The sequence below is a fragment of the Aptenodytes forsteri genome, unplaced genomic scaffold (genome assembly GCF_000699145.1).
Source record: "Aptenodytes forsteri isolate BGI_AS27 unplaced genomic scaffold, ASM69914v1 Scaffold129, whole genome shotgun sequence".
NCBI classification, from domain to species: domain Eukaryota; kingdom Metazoa; phylum Chordata; class Aves; order Sphenisciformes; family Spheniscidae; genus Aptenodytes; species Aptenodytes forsteri.
The window spans coordinates 296,944-317,237 of NW_008795033.1; the positions used below are offsets into that span (position 1 = coordinate 296,944).

At 45.4% G+C, this 20,294-nt stretch overlaps 1 protein-coding gene across 1 annotated transcript in view; it reads right to left on the reverse strand.

Moving 5' to 3' along the window:
- Positions 1-895: 895 nt before the first annotated feature.
- The window catches only part of ASCC2 (activating signal cointegrator 1 complex subunit 2), a 27,606-nt gene continuing 8,207 nt past the window's right edge, over positions 896-20,294 (reverse strand). Inside the window, exons 6-19 of the mRNA XM_009276352.2 lie at positions 20,082-20,149; positions 18,281-18,391; positions 17,276-17,388; positions 15,134-15,208; positions 14,469-14,576; positions 12,815-12,883; positions 12,008-12,082; positions 11,567-11,753; positions 10,849-11,063; positions 9,009-9,128; positions 5,265-5,489; positions 3,405-3,513; positions 2,734-2,810; positions 896-2,211 (exon numbers count right to left, since the gene is read on the reverse strand). Coding sequence (XP_009274627.1) covers positions 2,043-2,211; positions 2,734-2,810; positions 3,405-3,513; positions 5,265-5,489; positions 9,009-9,128; positions 10,849-11,063; positions 11,567-11,753; positions 12,008-12,082; positions 12,815-12,883; positions 14,469-14,576; positions 15,134-15,208; positions 17,276-17,388; positions 18,281-18,391; positions 20,082-20,149 — 1,721 coding nt within the window. The 3' untranslated portion in view covers positions 896-2,042. The remainder of the gene's footprint in view (positions 2,212-2,733; positions 2,811-3,404; positions 3,514-5,264; positions 5,490-9,008; positions 9,129-10,848; positions 11,064-11,566; positions 11,754-12,007; positions 12,083-12,814; positions 12,884-14,468; positions 14,577-15,133; positions 15,209-17,275; positions 17,389-18,280; positions 18,392-20,081; positions 20,150-20,294) is intronic.

Consider the following 20,294-nt stretch of genomic DNA (forward strand, 5'->3'; position numbering starts at 1 on the left):
CAGTAGCTCTAACACTACGTAACCCACCGCTAATTGTCTCAGCACGCGGATGACAACCACAGGCACCTTTGCAGTACTAGGAAAAAAAACAAACCAAAAAAACCCAGAGAGCGTGGTGGTGGGGAGATGGCACTCCGAGCAGATAACCAAGCAAAGCCTAATTGTTTACCTGGTAAAGTTCACCTTCACAATAGGGACAGCACTCCAAAAAACATGCTAATGCTCCGTGACAACAGCAACTGGAACAGTTTTATCACCAGCTGCTGGCAGACACTCCAGGCTCGCCCAGGCACAGTGTAGCGGCCATCACCGTGGCATCTGAGCACCCCAATTAGGGGGTGGGCAGTACTGATATGCAAGGAAAAAATCTTGTCCTCGGAGCACTCAGGACTTCATTCTATTTGCATAGCGGCGACAGCCATTCCTACACTTTCCGAAAGCAGCCCCAGCACAGCGGCGTTCGGCAGCAGCGCTAACCACACAGCCCCCGAGTCCCCGCCCTCTGCGTAAAACTAGGCAGCGACGGACGTGCCTACAGAGCTTATTACCAAAGCGCTCCTTCTGCGGCGTTCGGAAGCGGGAAGGCAGCACTAGGTTTACCCTGGAACAGTAGCTCTAACACTACGTAACCCACCGCTAATTGTCTCAGCACGCGGATGACAACCACAGGCACCTTTGCAGTACTAGGAAAAAAAACAAACCAAAAAAACCCAGAGAGCGTGGTGGTGGGGAGATGGCACTCCGAGCAGATAACCAAGCAAAGCCTAATTGTTTACCTGAAAGTTCACCTTCACGATGGGGACAGCACTCCAAAAAACATGCTAATGCTAACCAAGCAAAGCCTAATTGTTTACCTGGTAAAGTTCACCTTCACAATAGGGACAGCACTCCAAAAAACATGCTAATGCTCCGTGACAACAGCAACTGGAACAGTTTTATCACCAGCTGCTGGCAGACACTCCAGGCTCGCCTAGGCACAGTGTAGCGGCCATCGCCGTGGCATCTGAACACCTCACAAACAGGTTACAAAGTACACTCAGTAATTTGTGCGTCTCCCTGCGTAGGGAACGTCCTTTCAGCAGCTACAAACTGCTGTTTACTATTAACTCCCAGCCTTCCCAACAGCAAACGTGATGATCGGGGCAGGTCTGCGTCACAGAGCGTGACAAGTGGTTACTGGGGAGGCAGCTCCCCAGGGACTCTGACCCTGCTGCCTTCAACTCTGATTTCCATACTGCCGTCATCTTGCTTAGGACGCCTTGATCCTGATTTTCAGGTATCTTTAGCCTCGGTGGCTGTGGCTTGATCTCATCACACTAAACCAACACAAAACAGCAACTGAATTTCACTGCCTGCAGATACAGCACATCAAAAGGCTTGTTGAGGTTCCTCCAAGTTAAAGATCAATACGGTTCGTAAGAGCCTAAACCACCAACTAAAAGATTTAAATAATTTATTTGCACAATCTGTTTTCACACGCCTCACTCAAGGGACAGAAATTTATGATAAGGTCTTATTCACCTGAACTCCTGTGTGTCTGTCGGCAACGGGAATGGCCTGAGCATTTCCCTATCAACCTTCAAGTTGCACTTCAGGATAAGGCATTTCAGTGGAGCAGAAAGCTGTGAGGGCTGTTCCAGGGAAGCCCTGCTCTCAGAGCTGCCCGCTGCATGGCCTGGAAGCCCGCTTGAGTTGCGGAGAGGGTGCAAGGAGCCAGTACGAAAATAAAATTCTCAGAATTATAAATAGTACAAAAGGAAACGAATGGCTGGTGCAGCCTGTCCGATGCCTCGCGGTGCAGCCCACCGTCATACACACGTCCCTCTATGAACTGAAGAGCGGTCAGGGTCTGCCTGGAGGGCAGTTCCTTTCTGTGAACGGGCAGCCCTCCCACAGGGCGTGCGATTCCGCATGAGCTGAAGTGCCAGGTATTGAACCACGACATCCAGTCCCCTGAGCAAAGGGAGTGCCGAGGGAACGGAGCACAACTGCCTCCTCCTAAGCAGAGGACTGGGGATGATGCAACACCTGCGCTGAGTCTTTCAGGAAGGAATCATGCCTTTATTCCGCTTTCTGTCAGCCATGACTCGTCGATTATGGTTAGCTCTTGTGCTTTTGTTTGCTTCCTTCCTCCTTCGTTCCTGCACTGTCTCCCGGTTCTGCCCGTGGCCCTTCACATTCCCAACAACAGCAGAGCTGTCGTGCTTGTGCCTGGAGCACACAGAAAAAGGACATCACAACAAGCACACTGCCCGCTTGGGGGACAAACCAGACCGATCCCGAGAAACAACCAGGTGTGAGGAGTTCAGCCGTCGGGCCTTGAGCCTCGGCTCACCCCAGCTCTGCAGGGCTTCTGCAATAGCTGAGCATCAGCATTAGCCACACAATGACTGTCCCCTTCTACGCACTGAGTCAGTCAGTGAAAGCCAGCTGTTAACTGTCCTGAAATCCCTGTGGGAGCTGTTCAAGCTCCGGGAAGCTGTGCTCTCCAAGATCCTATCTTGCACAGGGTTCTGCTGCTTACGATAAAGGGACATGCCTACCCATTTGATGGTACAGAACAACCGGCAGTGAAGTAAAAGTTGGGCGAGGAAGTTACCACCACACCGGTAGTGACCTTGATGTACAGGAATGTCAAGGAACAGGTGTAGCCTCAACAATTGCAGTCAGCAGCAAAACACCTGCTAACTGCAGAGCCACGGTTTCACCCTGCAGAGGGAGATGCTTACTTACCCCTTCCTCGCAAGGTAAGCCAGCCGCCTGGCTTCAGCTCTCTCCCGCAGTACAGCTGGGTCCTGCACAAAGTGGTCCTACCACGAGAAGGAAGGAAAGAGGTCAGTAAACTCATCAGCATCATGCAAAAAGCTAGAGCAGGAGGTGATTCTGTTGGACCATGGAGCAGAGTCAATTCATTGTTCATTATCTCTTCTTGGCTGAGCCAGCAGGATTGGCGTCTGACTCTAAACACAAAACCTGGCAGAAAACCTGACTGAGACTTCTTCCCACATCCTACCTCTGCCAGCAACACCAATGTCACTATTTCCAGTATATCCATGACAACAGAGCGTCGGTGACCCTCAAAGTGTTCTGCCGGCATCATCTGTCTATGGAATAAAGGAGATTAAACCTCTCCATGGAGTGTCATTGCTCCAGTATGGTTAGCCTAGCGGAGTAAGTGTCATTGCTCCAGTATGGTTAGCCTAGGGAGCAGTGGATAGCTGTACTCGGGGGACATTTCACAGTCCAGCAGACCGCAGAAGTAGCCACTCTGAAAGGCAGCTCAGTCTCCATGATAAAACATTCACTCTCTGAAAGAGGAAATCTGCTCCACATCACTCTGCAGGTGAAGCAGGTAAGACACATGGTAAATCTTAATGCAACTCCACCCACAAACTAAATGTCACCTTTGTTCTTTCCTTTTCAGCTTCCTCCTCCTCCTCTTCATCCTCTTCCTCTTCCTCCTGTCCTTCCTCCTGTCCTTTAGGTCTCAAGACCTGAGGAATTGTGAATGGCCTGAGAATTAAGACACAAACAGTCAGCAATGAAGACAGTACAGCCACAAACGTTTCACTGAACAGCATATCCTTTTTGGTTTGCATCCTATCTTTCAAATATGAGAATCTACACATTTCATGGACTTGTTTTTTTTCCTTCAGAAAAAGAAGACGACACGCAGTAACTAATGACACATTTACTATGGGCAATTAACGAACACATGTTCTTCACTGGGGAATGTTCACTATGAAGTTGTTACTGAAAATAATAATAGTTTAAAAAAAGGAACAGGTCAGGAAAAACCTGAAACCTCACAAGGAATTTCTCCAAGGAAACAACTGCTTCCTCTGGGAGAAGGGGGTCCAGGCACAGCCACGAGGCATTAGTAAGGGGTATACTTTGCTAGGCTTTAGCTCACCAGTCAGGGAGCATCTATTGTACAAAGACAAACCCTCAAACCTCAAGCTCAAACTCAGACAGAAACATTAATGCTCAGAAAGTGCTATGCTCCAAAACCTCTATGACTGGTCAGTGGTTATCCACAGAGCCCCAGTTTCATTGCTGTGCCCCAGTTTCATACAGGGGGAAATGCTTGGAGAAATCCATCAAAGCTTTATGAATCACCCTGCACAGCAGAGCAGCAAAGGACCGGAGGCAGAATTTACCACATGCCTATAGCTCTTCTTTAATATGTATCTATATGTGTGCACGTGCTTAAATTCTATCGGAATTCAGATCCACCATTCCACTGTCAAAGAAATAAATGTAAAACCAAAAAAGCCTTTGTTACTTCAAACCTATAGATCTAGTTTTCAGCAGAAACATTCACTAATTGTTCCAACTGCCTCTCTAGGAGCAGTGAGCACCTGAAATAGGGGAAAAGACCCGAGTGCCACACTGTTACAGGCAAACTACAAAAAGGATTTAAATTGAAGCCTCACCATGCTTCAGGAGGGGAAAAAAACCCAAAACCCACAACAAGAGGGACAAAGGAATCCCAAAGATGCATTTTGGTTTGAGGTTAGAAACAGTGACATCTTCATAACACATCAGAATTTAAAAGGCCACTTTCAGAAATGTTAAACCAGCTTTTAACACGTGTTTTCTATCACTAGCTCTTATTTCTAAAATAAATATTCTACAACCCCCATCCCAAACTAACCCTTTGCTTCCTAAAAGCTAGTTGCCTCCAGCTGTCAAGTCATTGTGGAGAGTGCTGTGCAGTCATCACAGACTGAATTCCAGGTGTCAGCACGCCGAGATGTCAGAGGGGATTAGGAAGGAGAAGTCCGGTTGTACAGTTTTCCAAATTTTGAAGTTTTCCTTTGCTAACCAGCCATTTTACGTTGCCCAGCTACACTCAATCCTCATGATTCAAGATAGCCCATTTTCCCCCGCTGCAGGATAGTTTTCTATAAGCAGAAGCACTGCTGAGTGCAAGTTTCAACACAATGGCGAATTCCCCTCTTAGATTTGTTGGTTAGTTGAGGCAACGGCTGAGTCCTGCAGACACAGAAAGTGGAAGCCCGAGAACATCCTGGGCGCATGCCATGGCAACACTCCCTACCAACAGGGGAAGAGAGACCCAAGTCTCCCTCCTTGCACGTTACAGAGAAAGCAGCAGCAGCAGGAAAAGGGGTGGTTTGAAGCAAGAACGTCCTCATTGAGGAACAGAGCCAAACCCCAGCGTTGAACAGGTTTGTGCCAGCCAGACAACTCTAGCAGGCGATGCTCATCATCCTGCCATTCACTGAAGCCACAGCACCTACCTCCTACTGATCAGCTCATCATCCGAGTCAGCATCATTTGCCCCCACTTGGTTTCCATCATAAGTGTCGTCGTACTCGTCCTCATAGTCCTCCTTGTAGAGCTGAGCTTCTCCTTGCTGCACTGGAATCTCCTCCACAATCACGCTGTACTGGCTGTAGCGCTCCTTCTGCTCAGCAACCAGGCGTTTGTCATTCAGCAAACTCCTGGTCGTGTCCTTCTCCCTCCTGCACTCCACAGCACGGAAACGGAGAGGCAGACACAGAAAGGCAGTGTAAAAATCTTCTCTATAAGTTACTTTTTTTCCTGTTAGTAAGTGGAAGCTGAAGCGACAGAAGTCTCATCTCAAACTCCACGAGCACTACTTAAGCCTACCTATTTCCCCTCCGATTATAACAGGGCTGTTTGTCTGGCTACTAAAAACAGCCACTCCTGGCTTGGAACAAAGTCATTTTTAAACAGAAGCCCAGCAAGATTACACAGCAGATAAGAACAGGAATTGGAGACCGCCACTGCCATTTGAGACAGAAAGGAAGCTTTTACAGGAGGCCAAATGCAATTATATTCAAGCTGAAATTTGGCCAAGATCCAAATAACACAAGGAGTCCCATGAATCTTGAATGGCAAGCTGTTCGGGCTAAGACTCCAGTCTATGAGATGGCTCTGCAAGGCCCAGAGTGCCCTCTAACACCATGCTGCAGTATCATCTCACTGCGGTAGCACGCAGAGCTGCAAATCATGGACCAGGGCTGCATTAGAGTAACTGCTGCACGGACGTGTACGTTCCCATAGTCAAGAACCTCAGCTTACAAACGTGAGATGCAAAATAGGAATGTAGATGGGGAGAGCCAAAAAATTACCAGTGCAGCAAGTAAGGATTAGAATAAGCACAACTAAGGATGAAAAGAACGAAACAGAGTAGACTGGCGATTCTGATCCAACCTATCTCAAAGCACTGAACGTACAATTTTTTTTTAAAGTTTAGGAGGCAAGTAAATTATAGTCATTTTAAAGGAGGGAAGACCAAGAAATAGAATTTTGGCAGAGGTTTTAAAAAGCAGCCACCGAGATGCTGTGTCTCAAGCTGCACAAGCATAAACTCTGAAGTCCCATTTTTCATAACGTAAGCCAAGTATATGCTTACAGCAAAGGAGCAAGGGATTCCACTGTCAAGTACTCGCCGAACAACTTACAGCCCTCAAAGTCCAGGAGGAACATGCATCAGTGATCTATTTGGCATCTGGATATTACCAGAGAAAGAACCCGTCCAGGGCAGACTGTCAGTGACTCAAGAATAGACTTATGTGACATACTAGCAAGCAGTGGGGAAGCGATCTAAGCAGCCTGATTTTCATTAAGAATCTCAGAACAAAGTAACATTACAGATAGATGTGGTTCCCCTCTCTGACGTGACTCACTCTGTTACATGCCTGCATTTAGCTGCAAAATGCCCTCCAAAGCACGTGGTTAGTTCGCACATACCTAGGCTGGGATAACATCTTCTGCTGGTATTCGGCATGAGACTGAACTAAGCATTTGATAATTGTTGCCTGTTGAGCTGGTCTGATGACTGCAGAAGAGCTGCAATGAAGCGTTTCAGGCACCAATTCCAGGAAAAACAGTGGGAACTCCTCTAGTCCCGTGGTGTTCAGGACATGCTCTGACTTCAAGAGACAGATTCAGCTAGCAATTACGGCTGGACAGGCAGAGGCAGATGAGATCACTTTTCAGGATCAGCAAAGAATCACGTATATGCCAGTGTGTGCGTTTCCTCATGCTTGTTTCTCTCCTCATCCTGGCGTGGCTTTCTCCTTCACATTAACAGTCCCTGCCCCAGACTGCTTACGCTTACCAGCAGAGCAGCTAGTGCAATGGGACCCAACCTGATCTGGCTCTTGAAGCACTACTGCGACATCATGCTGGGGCAGCAACACCACTCTAAACACAAGCAGAATTTGGTGAGCAAAAGATTTTAAGAAGGAGGAGGGGGGGGAAAAAAAAAAAAAAAAAAGATATATCGATACAATTCAAATCCAAAGCAGATCTCAAACTAGGCTAGGAGAACCCTGTTACCCAGACGCTTGGGTAAAGCATCAGGTTTCTTGCTTGTGGAACGAGGACTACTGAGGAAGTTGCACTTTTAGTGCTGAAAGGACACGCTCTTCATATTTATGGAGTTCTGAACATTAAATTCTGGAGAGCAAGGTACTATAGGTTATCCTTTAATTTAGTTAGATATGGTCAGCTTTAGGCATAGGGTGTACATTGCTGATCCCAGCTAGTTACCCTCCAGGTTTTAAAAACCACTCAAAACATAAATAACGCGTCTGAGTCCTGCAGAGAGAGAGAGTTCTCAGTGTAAGAAGAACTGTTTTGAAATGAAGACGTAGCCTGAGGGAGGCCAAGAGACACCAGGAACAGCAGCAGTAAGAGGATAATCCCAAGAGGTCACGTAACAGTACGGCAGAAGAGATGACAGCTTTCTCAAGGAGCGATGTTACCACTGGAGAGAAGACACAGCCTCCCTGGCAGCAGCCGGAGGGCAATGCCATGAGAGCAGAGTCCCACAACCCAGCTCAGAGACGGGTTTTCAAAGCTCTGTAAGTGATCTGCAGAGGGAGCTCCCAGCAGGGTTATTCCATACGCTGGATGCACTGTGCTGAACTCAGACAGTGCTCTCCGGCCTTGTCCGGCCGCTGCAGCAGCCACCCACATGTGCAAAACTTTGGGGAGGTGGGAGATAACCGAGCGCGCCTGTGGACAAGGCTCCTGCTGACAAGGTGCCTGCCTGCACTCTGAGCAAGGCAACACGATGAGGAGAAAGGAGAGAGATCGTGCCTGTGAATTCTTAGCTATGGACGCTTTGAGAATCATTGTCTTGGCCAGAGAGAAAAGAAATTATTTTCTTGCCTAGCTGAGCCAATATAAGCACTATAGCACTGCTGCTGAAACTGGACTTTGGGACAAAAGTGTTTTTCTCCTGAGAGTTTGATGCAGCTTTGCAACCAAAACCTTAACTGGGAGCTCCCAAGGTCATGTGGCTCAATCTCCAGCCAGACTTCTATTTACGTTCTGTGTAAATACATACCAACATAAAGATCAGACGTGGCTGGTTAGAGAAAGTGTGTAAAAAGAATCTGAAACAAATCAACCATGTTATAGAGATACAGTTGACATCAATGGGAGCCAGCAGGACAATGCCCTAACCTAAATTTGGCCTAACACGCCAAGCTAGGCGGAAAGCAAAGGAAATGCCCTTCTGCAGGAAGCTTAGAGCAGCAGGAACAACAAAAGTAGTCTAAGCCACTGAGCGTTATCAGATTTTGAAGTAGATGGAAGTTGAAGCTTCACTTGGATCTAAACCAAATCATTATTTATTCTCAGTTCTGAGTCACAATCCCAGGCTCGTAGAGATGGTTGCTTTTCAAGGTTTGTTGTTCAGTACAAGTTTAACATTAAGACCAAGAAGCAAGAGCCCGACATCACAAACGAGCTTGGCAGAGCAAACTCTAGCAGCATACAGGGGAAAGCCAATTAGGAAAAACACTAACTGAAACCAACCTCCTAATAATATTTCATTTTACTTTCCCAGAGAAGCAGAAGAAACAGGTGGGAAACATTTTTGATAAGCCTTACCTCCTGCCAACAAATGCCTGCAGGAGGTTTGTAAAAGAAATAAATTTGCGGGTTCACAGATATTTATTCCACCTGACAGACAGGGTTAATTAAGGGCACACAATACTCACCGCTTGCCTTTTTGTATCCGAGAAACATCCACTGAATCCCTACTGAAAACATCAAACTCATCATTCTGGAAAACATTATAGCGAGAAGTGACTAGAGGAGTAGGGTCTGGCTTCAGCTGTCTGTTAAAAAAAAAATAGAATAAAAACAACGGTGAACTAAGGAAGACCAAGTCCTCTCCTTCCTAAGACCTTGGTTTATTCTTTGTCAGTCTCAAAGTCATCCACAGCATGCCAAGATCCTCTTTGTGGTGCTGGCTGACTGGGTCACAGATTGCTATTCCTTCATTCCACAGATGCGCTATAGTACGTGCACGACCACTACATGGCATTGGTCTAAGATAAAAGGCACAGTTTTCAAAGCTGATCTTTGTTGGGTAAAAAAAAGCAACTTACAGAAAGCAAAAAGAAAATTCTTCTCTTCATTTAAGAGTAAGTAAAACTGTACAGGAACTGTACAGGAACATGGAATATTCAACAGACTGCCTGGTCTCAAAAGAGCGTTTAAGAGTAAGTAAAACTGTACAGGAGCATGGAATATTCAACAGACTGCCTGGTCTCAAAAGAGTGACTCAATAAAGCCAAACACTAAGTATGATGAATTACATGCTGGAAAAAATTCCAATAATTTGCCGCTGTTGATTTCAGGATATTTATCTCCGTATGGTTCCTTAATTCTCTCTCAGGGTTCCAGGTTTACGTTTGTTCAACTTATAAGTCAAAAGACCATTATTTTAACATTCATTTTGTTGGTGCTGTTAGCTCAGCTGGGCATCTGAAAACGCTGCTGTGCTCACTTCTGAAATCAGCAGTGATCAAAATTCTACATTTGCTATTGAACTGACAGTTTTGTTTCAAGATGCAAGAGTCAGGAAGAAAAAATCCAGCCCTATCTTCTGTAACTGCTGGCTTTGCAGAGAAAAACAACCCTTCCAAAAGCCCACCCCGCATCATTTGTGCCAAAGTCAGCAGATCTGACTGTGAGAGCATGAAGATTGTTGCAAAACTAAGATTTTTTTTTACATCATTTTTCTGATAAAGATGCCTTCCTTTTTTAATGCAACAATCAGACAGTCTGCCCGTTCCTCCATGCAATGTGAACAAACAGCACATTCACATCCTGACACTCAGTTAGAAACTGCTGTTGCAGCACAAACACATGCTAGCAGCTGCAGACAAACTAAACCAACTCAATTCCACTGCCAGCTATAAACCCTACATCCCACGTACAACCCAGAGAAGCAAGCAAAAGCCTGGCAAGTTCGTCAAAGGGTAGATAAAAATGAATCTAAATTGCCATTTCCAATTTCTCTCTGGTTTATCTTCAATCGCAAAACAACAGCCTTTCAAATACCGTATTTGACCCCGCAGGTTGAATTTCAGCTGAACTAGTTCCTTTGAAGATGCCCTTTCCTGCAGGACAGCTGGGATTTTAACACTTATGGCCCTGTCCTCTGCAGCAAAATAACTTTTGAAGACACCACGTTCTATTGCCTAGCCCAGGCTAAGCCCACGTCCCCATGATGGCGTTTTAACGGTTCTTATTTGAGTGTTTAATGTACAAGTATTTTTGTTCCCCCGTCACAAAACACGACCCAGCATCTGCTCTACTGAAATGCTGAAGAGTGAATGTTCCAGTCCTCTGCAGGGACACGACGAGAGCAGAAAGCTAGTGGCAGATGGCGATGAGAAGCTCTCACTGCAGCTATCTACCTCAAGAAAATGCACATGCAACTTCTTAGAGCTCTACAAGTGTCTAACCTTCAATAAGAACGATGTTAAATGATAACCCACAAACGAAAAAACAAAAGGCATCAAAGCAGTGCCAGAAGCTGTCCCACACCTTTGCATTGTTCGGTCCAGCTTATCCAAGTATGGCACCAGTTTATCTTCCAGAATGTTGTTGATCACTTGCTCCGCGTTGTAACTGTACTCTTCCAGGCAGGCCAGGATGAAGCCCTCACCAAGGTCTGGCAGCAGGTCTTTCACTTGAGAGATCAGAGAGTCCAGCTCCACGCCTGACACCTTGACAACGGGCGCAGCAGCTGCACCGGCACACTACATGTACCAAACAGAATCGGTGGCGTTACTGGAAAGAGACAGCAGCTGAGGGACTGCAGGTACGCACACTAAGAAAGGGAAGGGAGCAGTCTGGGTTATCAGAATTTAAACACAAAGAAGTCAAAGACTGAAGTCAAAAGAAGAGGTCAGCAAGGATACTCTGGAGAATCCCTTCCTCAAATAACATATGAGCTGTGCATTTAAAAAATACGCACATGAACTACAGTGATGAAGCACAGTATTTAAATTAACCACAGCAACAGGAAACCCAAGCCAAGGGGAGTTAGAAGCAATTTGCTCAAAGATAAAGCCGGGTTTCAGGCGTAGCTTTGTTTCTCATTTCACAAGGCACATGGGGCTGCACTGAAATCTAGCAAAGGTAAGAAATGAGACAATCTCAGGTAATCCCCAAAACCGAGCAAACCAATCCTCTCTTCACAGACGCGTGAAGTAAGGACAGAGAGAGCAGAACCCAGTCCTATCCACACAGCCCTACGCACCTCATCCTCTGATGCATATGCAGCCCCGAGCTCTTCCACGTCCTCGGCAGCGCTCTCCGCTATTGCTGATGCACCATTAGATGCTGCTGGTGGTGTTGGATCTTTAATGACTTGTGCTTTTTTCCTGTCTACCCCTTCCCACGCACTTTCCACTGCTTGGAGGATATAGGCTGTCCTGGTCTCATCTCTAAGAGGACAGCGTTAAGGACATTTCTAGATGCACATATTCAGACCTCACCTGGAAGCCACTGTGCAATTTTCAGGGACTCCCAAGCCTGTGCCTACATTAACTTCCCCCCTTTTTTTTCAAGAGAAAACTTTCCGTCACTCACTGCCAGTCATGCAGCTTAACCAGAGGCAGCAACACTGGAAATGCCACTGGCGTCAAGGAATCTAAGAGCAGCCGGGTCTGCAAAACCCCAAGGTGACGGCAAAGGATACAGTGTGGAGGATGCTTGCTGAAGCAGACTGACATCATCCTCAACAGGAAACAGCTCATCATAGTCACGGAGAAATCTAAAAACGCAGAAGCAAGTTTAATCAGTCAAACTCAAGAATAAATTACCAGCAGACCTGTCACACTACCATCCCTGCTATGCCACTTCGACTTCCTCACTGCTCAGGTAGGAACACGTACAACCTCTCACCCAATACTGAATTCCAGCATGGGCTGCCATGTCTGATTTTGCCCCCATTATACTGCAGCAACACTTCTCCCCAGGCCAGAGCCAGCTGCAACACTCCTCATGACGTTGAGACCTGTAACCCAGTGCTGCATGACAGAGAAAATACGGTTTATGACTTGAACATGATCAGAATGACAGCATCGTCAGGAGGACAAGATCGAAGTCCCAGTTCTGCCACTTAATTCGCTTCGCATCTTCAGCATTAGCACTTAATACCTTTCTAGTCTGGTCACCCCAGCTGAAAAGCACAGATTAGTAATAATAGCCTAACTTGTCAAGGTAGCTAATGGCTAAATTGCCATCCTTCACTTTGTTATTCTTCACTCTCTTTAATCCAGGCTTTCATCCTCCAGTGTCATGCAACATCCTCCTCACCTTTACAATAAAGTCCGTACTGCAGTCTAAAATCCTCTCACAGCAGTTCTCCCAACTAGTTGGAATGATTTCTAACTCCCAAATGCATCTTAACGCCTCATAATAACGTCTCAGGCAATTCTGTCGTAAAGAATGGAAGAGGAAGGCAATCTGACCCTCCCCTTGGGTCCCTTTCAGCCACACTCACCTCCTTTCCTGAAGCACCGAAGTGAAGATCTGTAGAAATTCCTCAATAAAAGGCTGAATGTTCTCACAGCTGCAGAAAACAATGGCACAACAGAGTGAAAAACTCAGTGGTAAGCCTACCGCATTGCACAATCTCCACATTCTGCCTCACTAGCCAAACTAGTCACGTTCATACATCAAGGGAAAATCCCACTTGAAAACAGATTTCAGTCCACTTTTTGGCTTTCACAGGAGCAAAGGGTCAAATGGAAACAAGTTTCTTTTATGGCTTCAGCAAACATTTCAGCCAGCTAGATCTAAAGCTGTATCACTGTTAAGAATTACAGGACTTATGACTTTACAAATCATAGTTTGGTGCCTCAGACTTGCAATAAGCAGAAAAGGGTGTGTAGCGCGTTTGTAATTGCACTTTTATTATATGTCTTGGGATTATACCAGTGAACCTCCCAGAAAACATGTACTCACCTATGTAAGAACATACGCCAAGCAAACTCCTACTGCAACCTTTCTGTTATAACACCTAAACCTCCCATTGCTGCTAATGCATCAAGTCTCACGGCAAGACAGAAGGCCCTCTGCAGCAGACCAGTGCTAAGAAAAAGGTATTTCCCTAGAAGCCAGACATACTGTTTTCACAGTAGCCTCAGCTCTCATCAAACTGGCAATGAGTGTCTGGAGCTGTCCTTCACTACCTCTGAAGTATATATAGTCCTTAATACCGTGGAATCTGAACACATCACACTCTCTGGTTCCTTTATACTTTCCATATTCCGGTGGGTACTGAAAGGCAATACTCAGGTAAGCAAGGGTAAGACAAGGCTACTATTGCTCCTTTAAGGATTGGACTTATAGCACAGACAGACTGGGTGATTTAGTCCAGATCACAGAGGAAGTCAAGGAAGCAAATCCAGGCCTCTCATAAGGTACCCCAACAGACCCTCCTCATCTTCTTGGACAACGCTCCTGATATCAAACGAGGGAAAATATTCAAGCAGAAAGGGAGCCACAGAGACCAGCAAGCTACGAAACCTGTGACAAGTACAGGCAAAGAGAGACCAGCCCAAGACAGCACTGGCTTTCCAATCACGATCCAGGTTCTTGGCTCTGTCCCCAGTATGCAGCATGATTTTGGGCCATTTCACTTCATTTCTCTATTTTAAAATAAGAGTAGTTACACTTGCCTTCATTTTCAGACTATTCACAGAGCTATCGGTTAACAATTTTCACAACAGGAGTGGGGGTAGAAATAGCTAAAGGCACCAGTATCTAGATTTAAAACGACTGTTTTCAGTGATCTATAACACTGCATTGCTTTCACTGTGGTGTCTCAGTCAAGGTGTCTACACACAGCATTAGAATTTACAACTTAGCCATAAACCGAGGTTAGAAAGCTTGTTGGACCACAGCCTTATCCCACTTTAGTGGGGTCAACACACAGCTCACCACACCAGTTCTGGATCATACAGCTTCATCTGGGACATTCCTGCTGTGCAGGACAACAGGCTTCTGATCTCAGCCAAAGTCATTGGCTACGACCCCAACACAAACAACAGTATCTGTTCAATTCCTCCAGTAAATCTGAAAATGAGGAAACAATCTCCCCCACAATGGCAATCAAATAACTGGCTAGTACCACAGAGCCCAAGTGCCAATACCTGCTTTCTAAGATGGGCTGCAGACAGACTTGGTTTATTAGGATGTGAAAAGCTTCTATCATCTTCTTCCTGGAATGTGAAATTCTCCTCCACAAATCAGCAAAAACACTTCAGAGAGAGTAAAAGAACACTGTTGGTGTCAGCACAAGAAATCTGAATCTTTAACACATCTTTACTCCAGAGTTATCCCTCCAGAGGAGGAATTTCATTAGCAGAATCATTTCTTTGCTGCAAGGACCAGATTAGAGCCATTTCATTCTCATCAAGGAAAAATCCATGCTCTAAACAAAGTTGGTCTCAATCACCAGTGGTCCCAACAGCTAGACGCGTGATATCTCAACTGTACCAGCATAGTCTGCGCTTTAAAATGAGACCAATCTATACACAGAGATATAATTCGTGCTTTTACACTTTGTTACAATTTAAATGCATCTCCCATCAAGTTTCTTCTTAGACAGCAGTGAAAGAAACCATTAGTCACCCCACTGCCCAGGAAAATTTGGAATTAGAAAAGCCATCTCTTCAGAGTTCTTTGAAGCAGCATAAAAAAAAAAGAGATAGAAAGACTCCACGGAGATGGGTAAAGCAGCATGAAGTGAATTTTTAACTAAGTCCTGGGAGACTTTTATTGAAAAGAAAATGCAAGCCTTTGCAGACATTTTCACCTGCTATCCTCATAATGCCTCTTCTTAATTGCAGATTCCAGCTCAGGAATTGCCAATTCATAAAACGAAGCTAATCTGTAGAAAGGGGCAACAAAACAGTAACTGTCAACTGAGGTTTCAAAAATCATTTGCTAAAAGACAAATCAAGTGGTTAATTTCATTAAATTCTCCTCACTAGCAGTACTCATTAGCATTACCCCATTTTGTTGTTTGTTCCCTGAAACACAAGCAAGCAAATATGCAACAGACAAAAGAGCAGCACTCTAAGGAAACCATCAAGGTGTCTCTGAAGATGTAGGCAAAGAAATGCATTTGAAAAGTATCACGCTACTGAACAGGAGAACAATCTGCCCAACCGAGAAACATCCCAAACACAAATCTGCAGTCTGCAAAGAGCTGATATGCTCGAGTCCAACCCGAAACGCTCCCTCCCACTCCAATATCCTTATGGCCCTATCTTGCTGTATGCTAAAACCTGGCTATGAAACAGGCTATGATTTCCAATAAAGTCTCACTGGTCTTTGCTACTCAGCTCTGCTCTAGGTGGGCATTTAGATGAAGGTATCCAATATGCAGAAAGCCTAAGAGGATGTTTCAATGGGATGGGGCAGGGAGGAAACAAAGAAAGTTGGTTTGGTCCAGTTTCACGTTTTACGTGCCAGGCAGCCCACACAGACCCTTTCCTTCAGAGATAGAGCACCGAGAGACGTGGAGAAATGCCCTCACAGAATAACAGCCAGTACCACTTCCCGAGTAGCTAGATGGTACAAATAATGGTTTACAGCACTTTGCACAAAAACCAAGCTGAACTGACGAGCAGAGGCTCCATTAGGAACATTATGTCCCTGTCTCTCATTAAGAGCCAAACATGTTAAATGAGTATCCTAGAGGCAAATGTAGCAGAAGCTGGTTGATAACTTTCAGTCAGCGAGAGAAATTAGCAAGTGCCAGCAGATTGATTCAGACTCGCAGAGGTTCCAAAAAGATGACACGTAAATCAGCTTTCCCTCCCCACACTCCAAAGACCCAGTCATTAGTCCATATTGAGAAGTAACGAAAACGTTGCTGTTGTCCCACTGCACAGAGATCAAGACTATTTTAGCACATCTCTGACATCAACAGTAGAATTAAAAGCAAAAGGCTTTCCTCCTCCGAGTAACCAAGCATGTAAGCAGTGCCGCTTGCCAATCCAAACAGCCACCAGCAGTCCACCAATCTGCTCTTCTTTCAATAACCAACTCGATGACAACATCCAAAGAGGACAGAAACCTACGCACCCTGCACAGGGCAGCATTACTCAGCCTGTGGTCCATAAACCACTGGCAGCTGTAAGACTTCAGAGGTCTGCAACACGATTGGAAACAAAAGCAAAACGCCAACGTGTGTTCGTTCACACTAACAAGCAAACAGAACAGGGGAAATAAGGACAATAAATTAACAGTTCACTTGGTCCTAAACAAAGGCTGTTACAGCAAGACTCTACAAGATGATCTGGGGGCTTAAAATGCCTGGAGCAAGCTGGGTAAGTGCCGCTCAGGGACTTGCAGCCTCTGTGGGAACACGCTCTGCTGTCTGGTCCTTGAGACCATCCTGACTCATCGCCACTGCAATCCAGAGTTGGACAGGGAATTAGCAGTCAGCCCAGCTGTGACAGTGCTGGCTTGTCATCTTCTCCCAGGCACTCAGCTTTTGCCAAACCTCAATAATATGCTCTAACATAACATTTAGGCAGAACATCAAACAAAAATGTTTATTTTCAGACCCTGATGGACTCTGAAATACTTTCTACTTCCCTTGCTTCGGGTCCTACAGCAGGAAGCTCTTTTTGTCCACAACTCTTTTCTGCTTATCCCTCTCCACCCTTTCCAAAGCACGCCGAGTACTGTTTAGCCGGGTTTTGAAATTGTCATGGTTGCCTGGCTCTAGGATCACTCACAGATTGACAAAGGTGAACATATAACAGACAAACTCTAGACGTCCCTATGTTCATTTATTTATTTTTCTGTCAGTGTGAACCTAGCCGTCTCTATTGCATTAAATCTGTCTACTCTTTTAACGATGAAGGGACTGGGACAGGACACAGCAGCGCATTCAGTATTTTTACTTTGCCAAGACAAGCTCTGTCTGCAGTCCAAGATGTACCTGTAACAAAACTCATGTTTTTGGAAGGTCTGGCAAGCCAATGGGAAGACATCAAGAAACGCCCAGAGTGTCGTGCAAGTGTCGCATAAGTACAGCACAAGATCCTTCAGCTCCTGAGAGAGAAAGAGCAATTACTGAGAGAAAAGCCAGACAAGTTTTCCTAGGAACATAGTATAACTCACTAACAGGGACGCACCGTGTTCAGACCAAGCCTTTTTCCTGACTGCACAAAGAGAGTCTGCTATCAGTCAATCATGTTACATGTTACTGGCTCTAGAGGCAGAGACAACATCTCTACTAAAACTTCTGTCCTTTAAAGATCTACCATGCAATCCCAACTGCTCACTCCCATTAAAGGTTCTGTGAAATTACGAGAATCCTCAGCATATCCTGTTTCGGACAGTGGCTTTGTCCTCAACATATCTGCCACATATAGTATTCTTCCCCATTAGCTGGAAGCACTGCACAGCAGTAATACAGGAGTTAAAGGGATGATTTCAGTGGTCCATTTCAGTGCGAGATGCATTTCCAGGGTAGCTGTAACAACTCCCACACACAAACTGTATGTCTAAGATTTTGTAGAAGACCACTGACATGGGGCCTGTCTTTGTATAGCACCCAGCAAAAAAACCCCTCTTAATTAACTACAGTTAAAGTACACCGTTGTTAAGCATTTCTGAAGGAAAAAAAAAAGCCAACTCTGATCCCTGTCAGATACTCTGTTACATTACTTACAAGCTGGTTAAGCGAAAAAGATGCCAGGTTTAAAAAGAACCCACGATACAATGGATATGGTTGAAATGCACACGAGCAAAGCAACCAGCTCATGGTGGAAAGGCTTTATCATCAAGTCGTATGACAAACAGTGAAACAATGACATGGAATCATGTGCTGTATGAGCCACCGGTATTTGGGAACAGAATGACCCTCTGCGGTCTCGCTGCTCCATGGACTGTTCAGCCTGCAGGACTACAAACAGTAAAGTGCAAGGAGCAACAGTTCTACCTGGAGGGGCATGTTCCCCGGAGTCACATTTACTTTTTCTTCCAATTTCTGGGGCTCAGCAGAGGCTCCTTCACACTGCAAACCACACTTATGCAAAATATTGTTGAACACCTAAATCAAGAGAACACCACAGTGTTAAAAGAGACAGGAGAAAGCAGTGGGACATGCTTTATCTTGTCAACAATCACTGCTATGATCACGTATGCAATAGGGGACTATTTCCATACAGCACGGAGCTGTGTAAGATGAAAGCTGCAACAGGCTCTTGCAGGCTGCAGCAGGAAGGGCCACACTGCACTTCTGAAACTCCTTGCAACTTGCAAGTAATTTAAGTGCAGCTGCCTACGGTTGTGGCGCCGAGACAGGGATTGCAGCTAATCCAAATCCTTAGCTACGTGAGAAAAATCTGCCAACAAGGCCAGCGCTGGGAGGCCACCCAGGATCCCTATTTGCAAGGGAGTAGTGAGACAACTGGGAAGTTAACACCACCTCCTGCTTACGAGCTAGTCCCAAAGCCTTCCTGCCCTATCCCCTGAGGTTAGCAGGACAGATTTTGTGGCTCTCGTTTACAAACAAAGAATCCGGGGAGAAGCCGATAGAATTAGGTTCCGGATTGCTGACAACCTTTGGTGTAGGACCAGCTTAAAAGCAACTCCTCTACATTTGCACCTTGAGAGATTTGTCAATCCCTCCTCCCAGAGATACATGAGTGGGTGGCTAAAGGTACTGAAGGCGCATACTTGGGGTTAATATTACTCTTCTACAGGGCATGTAAAGCTCCTAAACCTGCACAGGTATCAACTCCTTTCAGTGACAGTGTAAGCACATAAATAGTTTTATGGATCAGTAATGACACATCTTCCTTTGCGCTGTTATATCCATACACTTGAGAAACACCACAGGTATTAACCCTGCAATGGTTACCAAAACACACAGTAAAGAAACCAGTATTCTGCAGAGAAACTGCTCTGACACGGTACATCACGAAAAGCAAATGGAATCTCTGCTGTCCTCCCCAGTAATTCATTTAAAGGTTTGGTCTTGCATCCTAGAATATTTTTTAAACATGGTATCACCTCTGAGATTTACCTTTAACAGTTTCTTAATGCACAGAAAAAGAGAAGAATGTGGGCTTTCAAGAAGTCAAGTGACATTATAGCTGTCTTGGGGTAAACGGTATCTTGGGTTTGTTTATTTTTGTACATAGGTGAGCCTTTTGAGGACATAAACATGACATTTTCAGGGTACAAAGATGTCAAGGCACCTTGATTTCTCAGGTTAAACGTGAATCCTGCTTACTCAGTCTGGGGAATATAAAAGCTGCTTATAAAAATGGAAGCTTAGACATGGAGAGGTGCTAAATACCTTTTGTATGGCAACAGTGCATCCCTTCCAACAGACTCTCATTTACTCCTGAGAACCTGCAGCGTTAACACGAACCCATTCTACTATGTCAAGTCTTAGCTACCTCTCACGGTCTCTATTTTGTTAAGTTTCAATGCTTCCCCTGCTTGGGAGGGGGGACACGAAGAATACTTTTTGAACTGCCTAATGAAAATTCCTTGAGATTAACTGCAGAGAAGGCCAGAAGCTGAAGGACGGCCATAGGAAATAGTCATCAAGTAATAGTTTTAGGTAAAGGTTCAAAACCTACCTGATGCACATTAGCATAAACTAGAGAAAGTAAGCAATAGCGCTTACATTCTGCCTGCCTATGACCACATTTGCTCCCTTCCACCCTCTAAGCTATGCCACGTGTCCAGATAAAACCCGAGCCCTGGGCCAAGCAGGAAGGCAGTACCTGGAGGACAGTGGGCAGAGTTTCGTCTAGGTCACTGAAGTAACTGGGCTGCTGAGTGAAGATATTTTCTGAGGGGGGAAAGAGACCATTTCCCATTAGTTCAGACACTCATGCCAACAAGCAAATTTGCACCAGAAGATGTACTTGTATTATTACTGACACCCCCCCCCCCCCCCAAAAACACAAAAAAAATTATTAGTAGGGGGGCAGCGG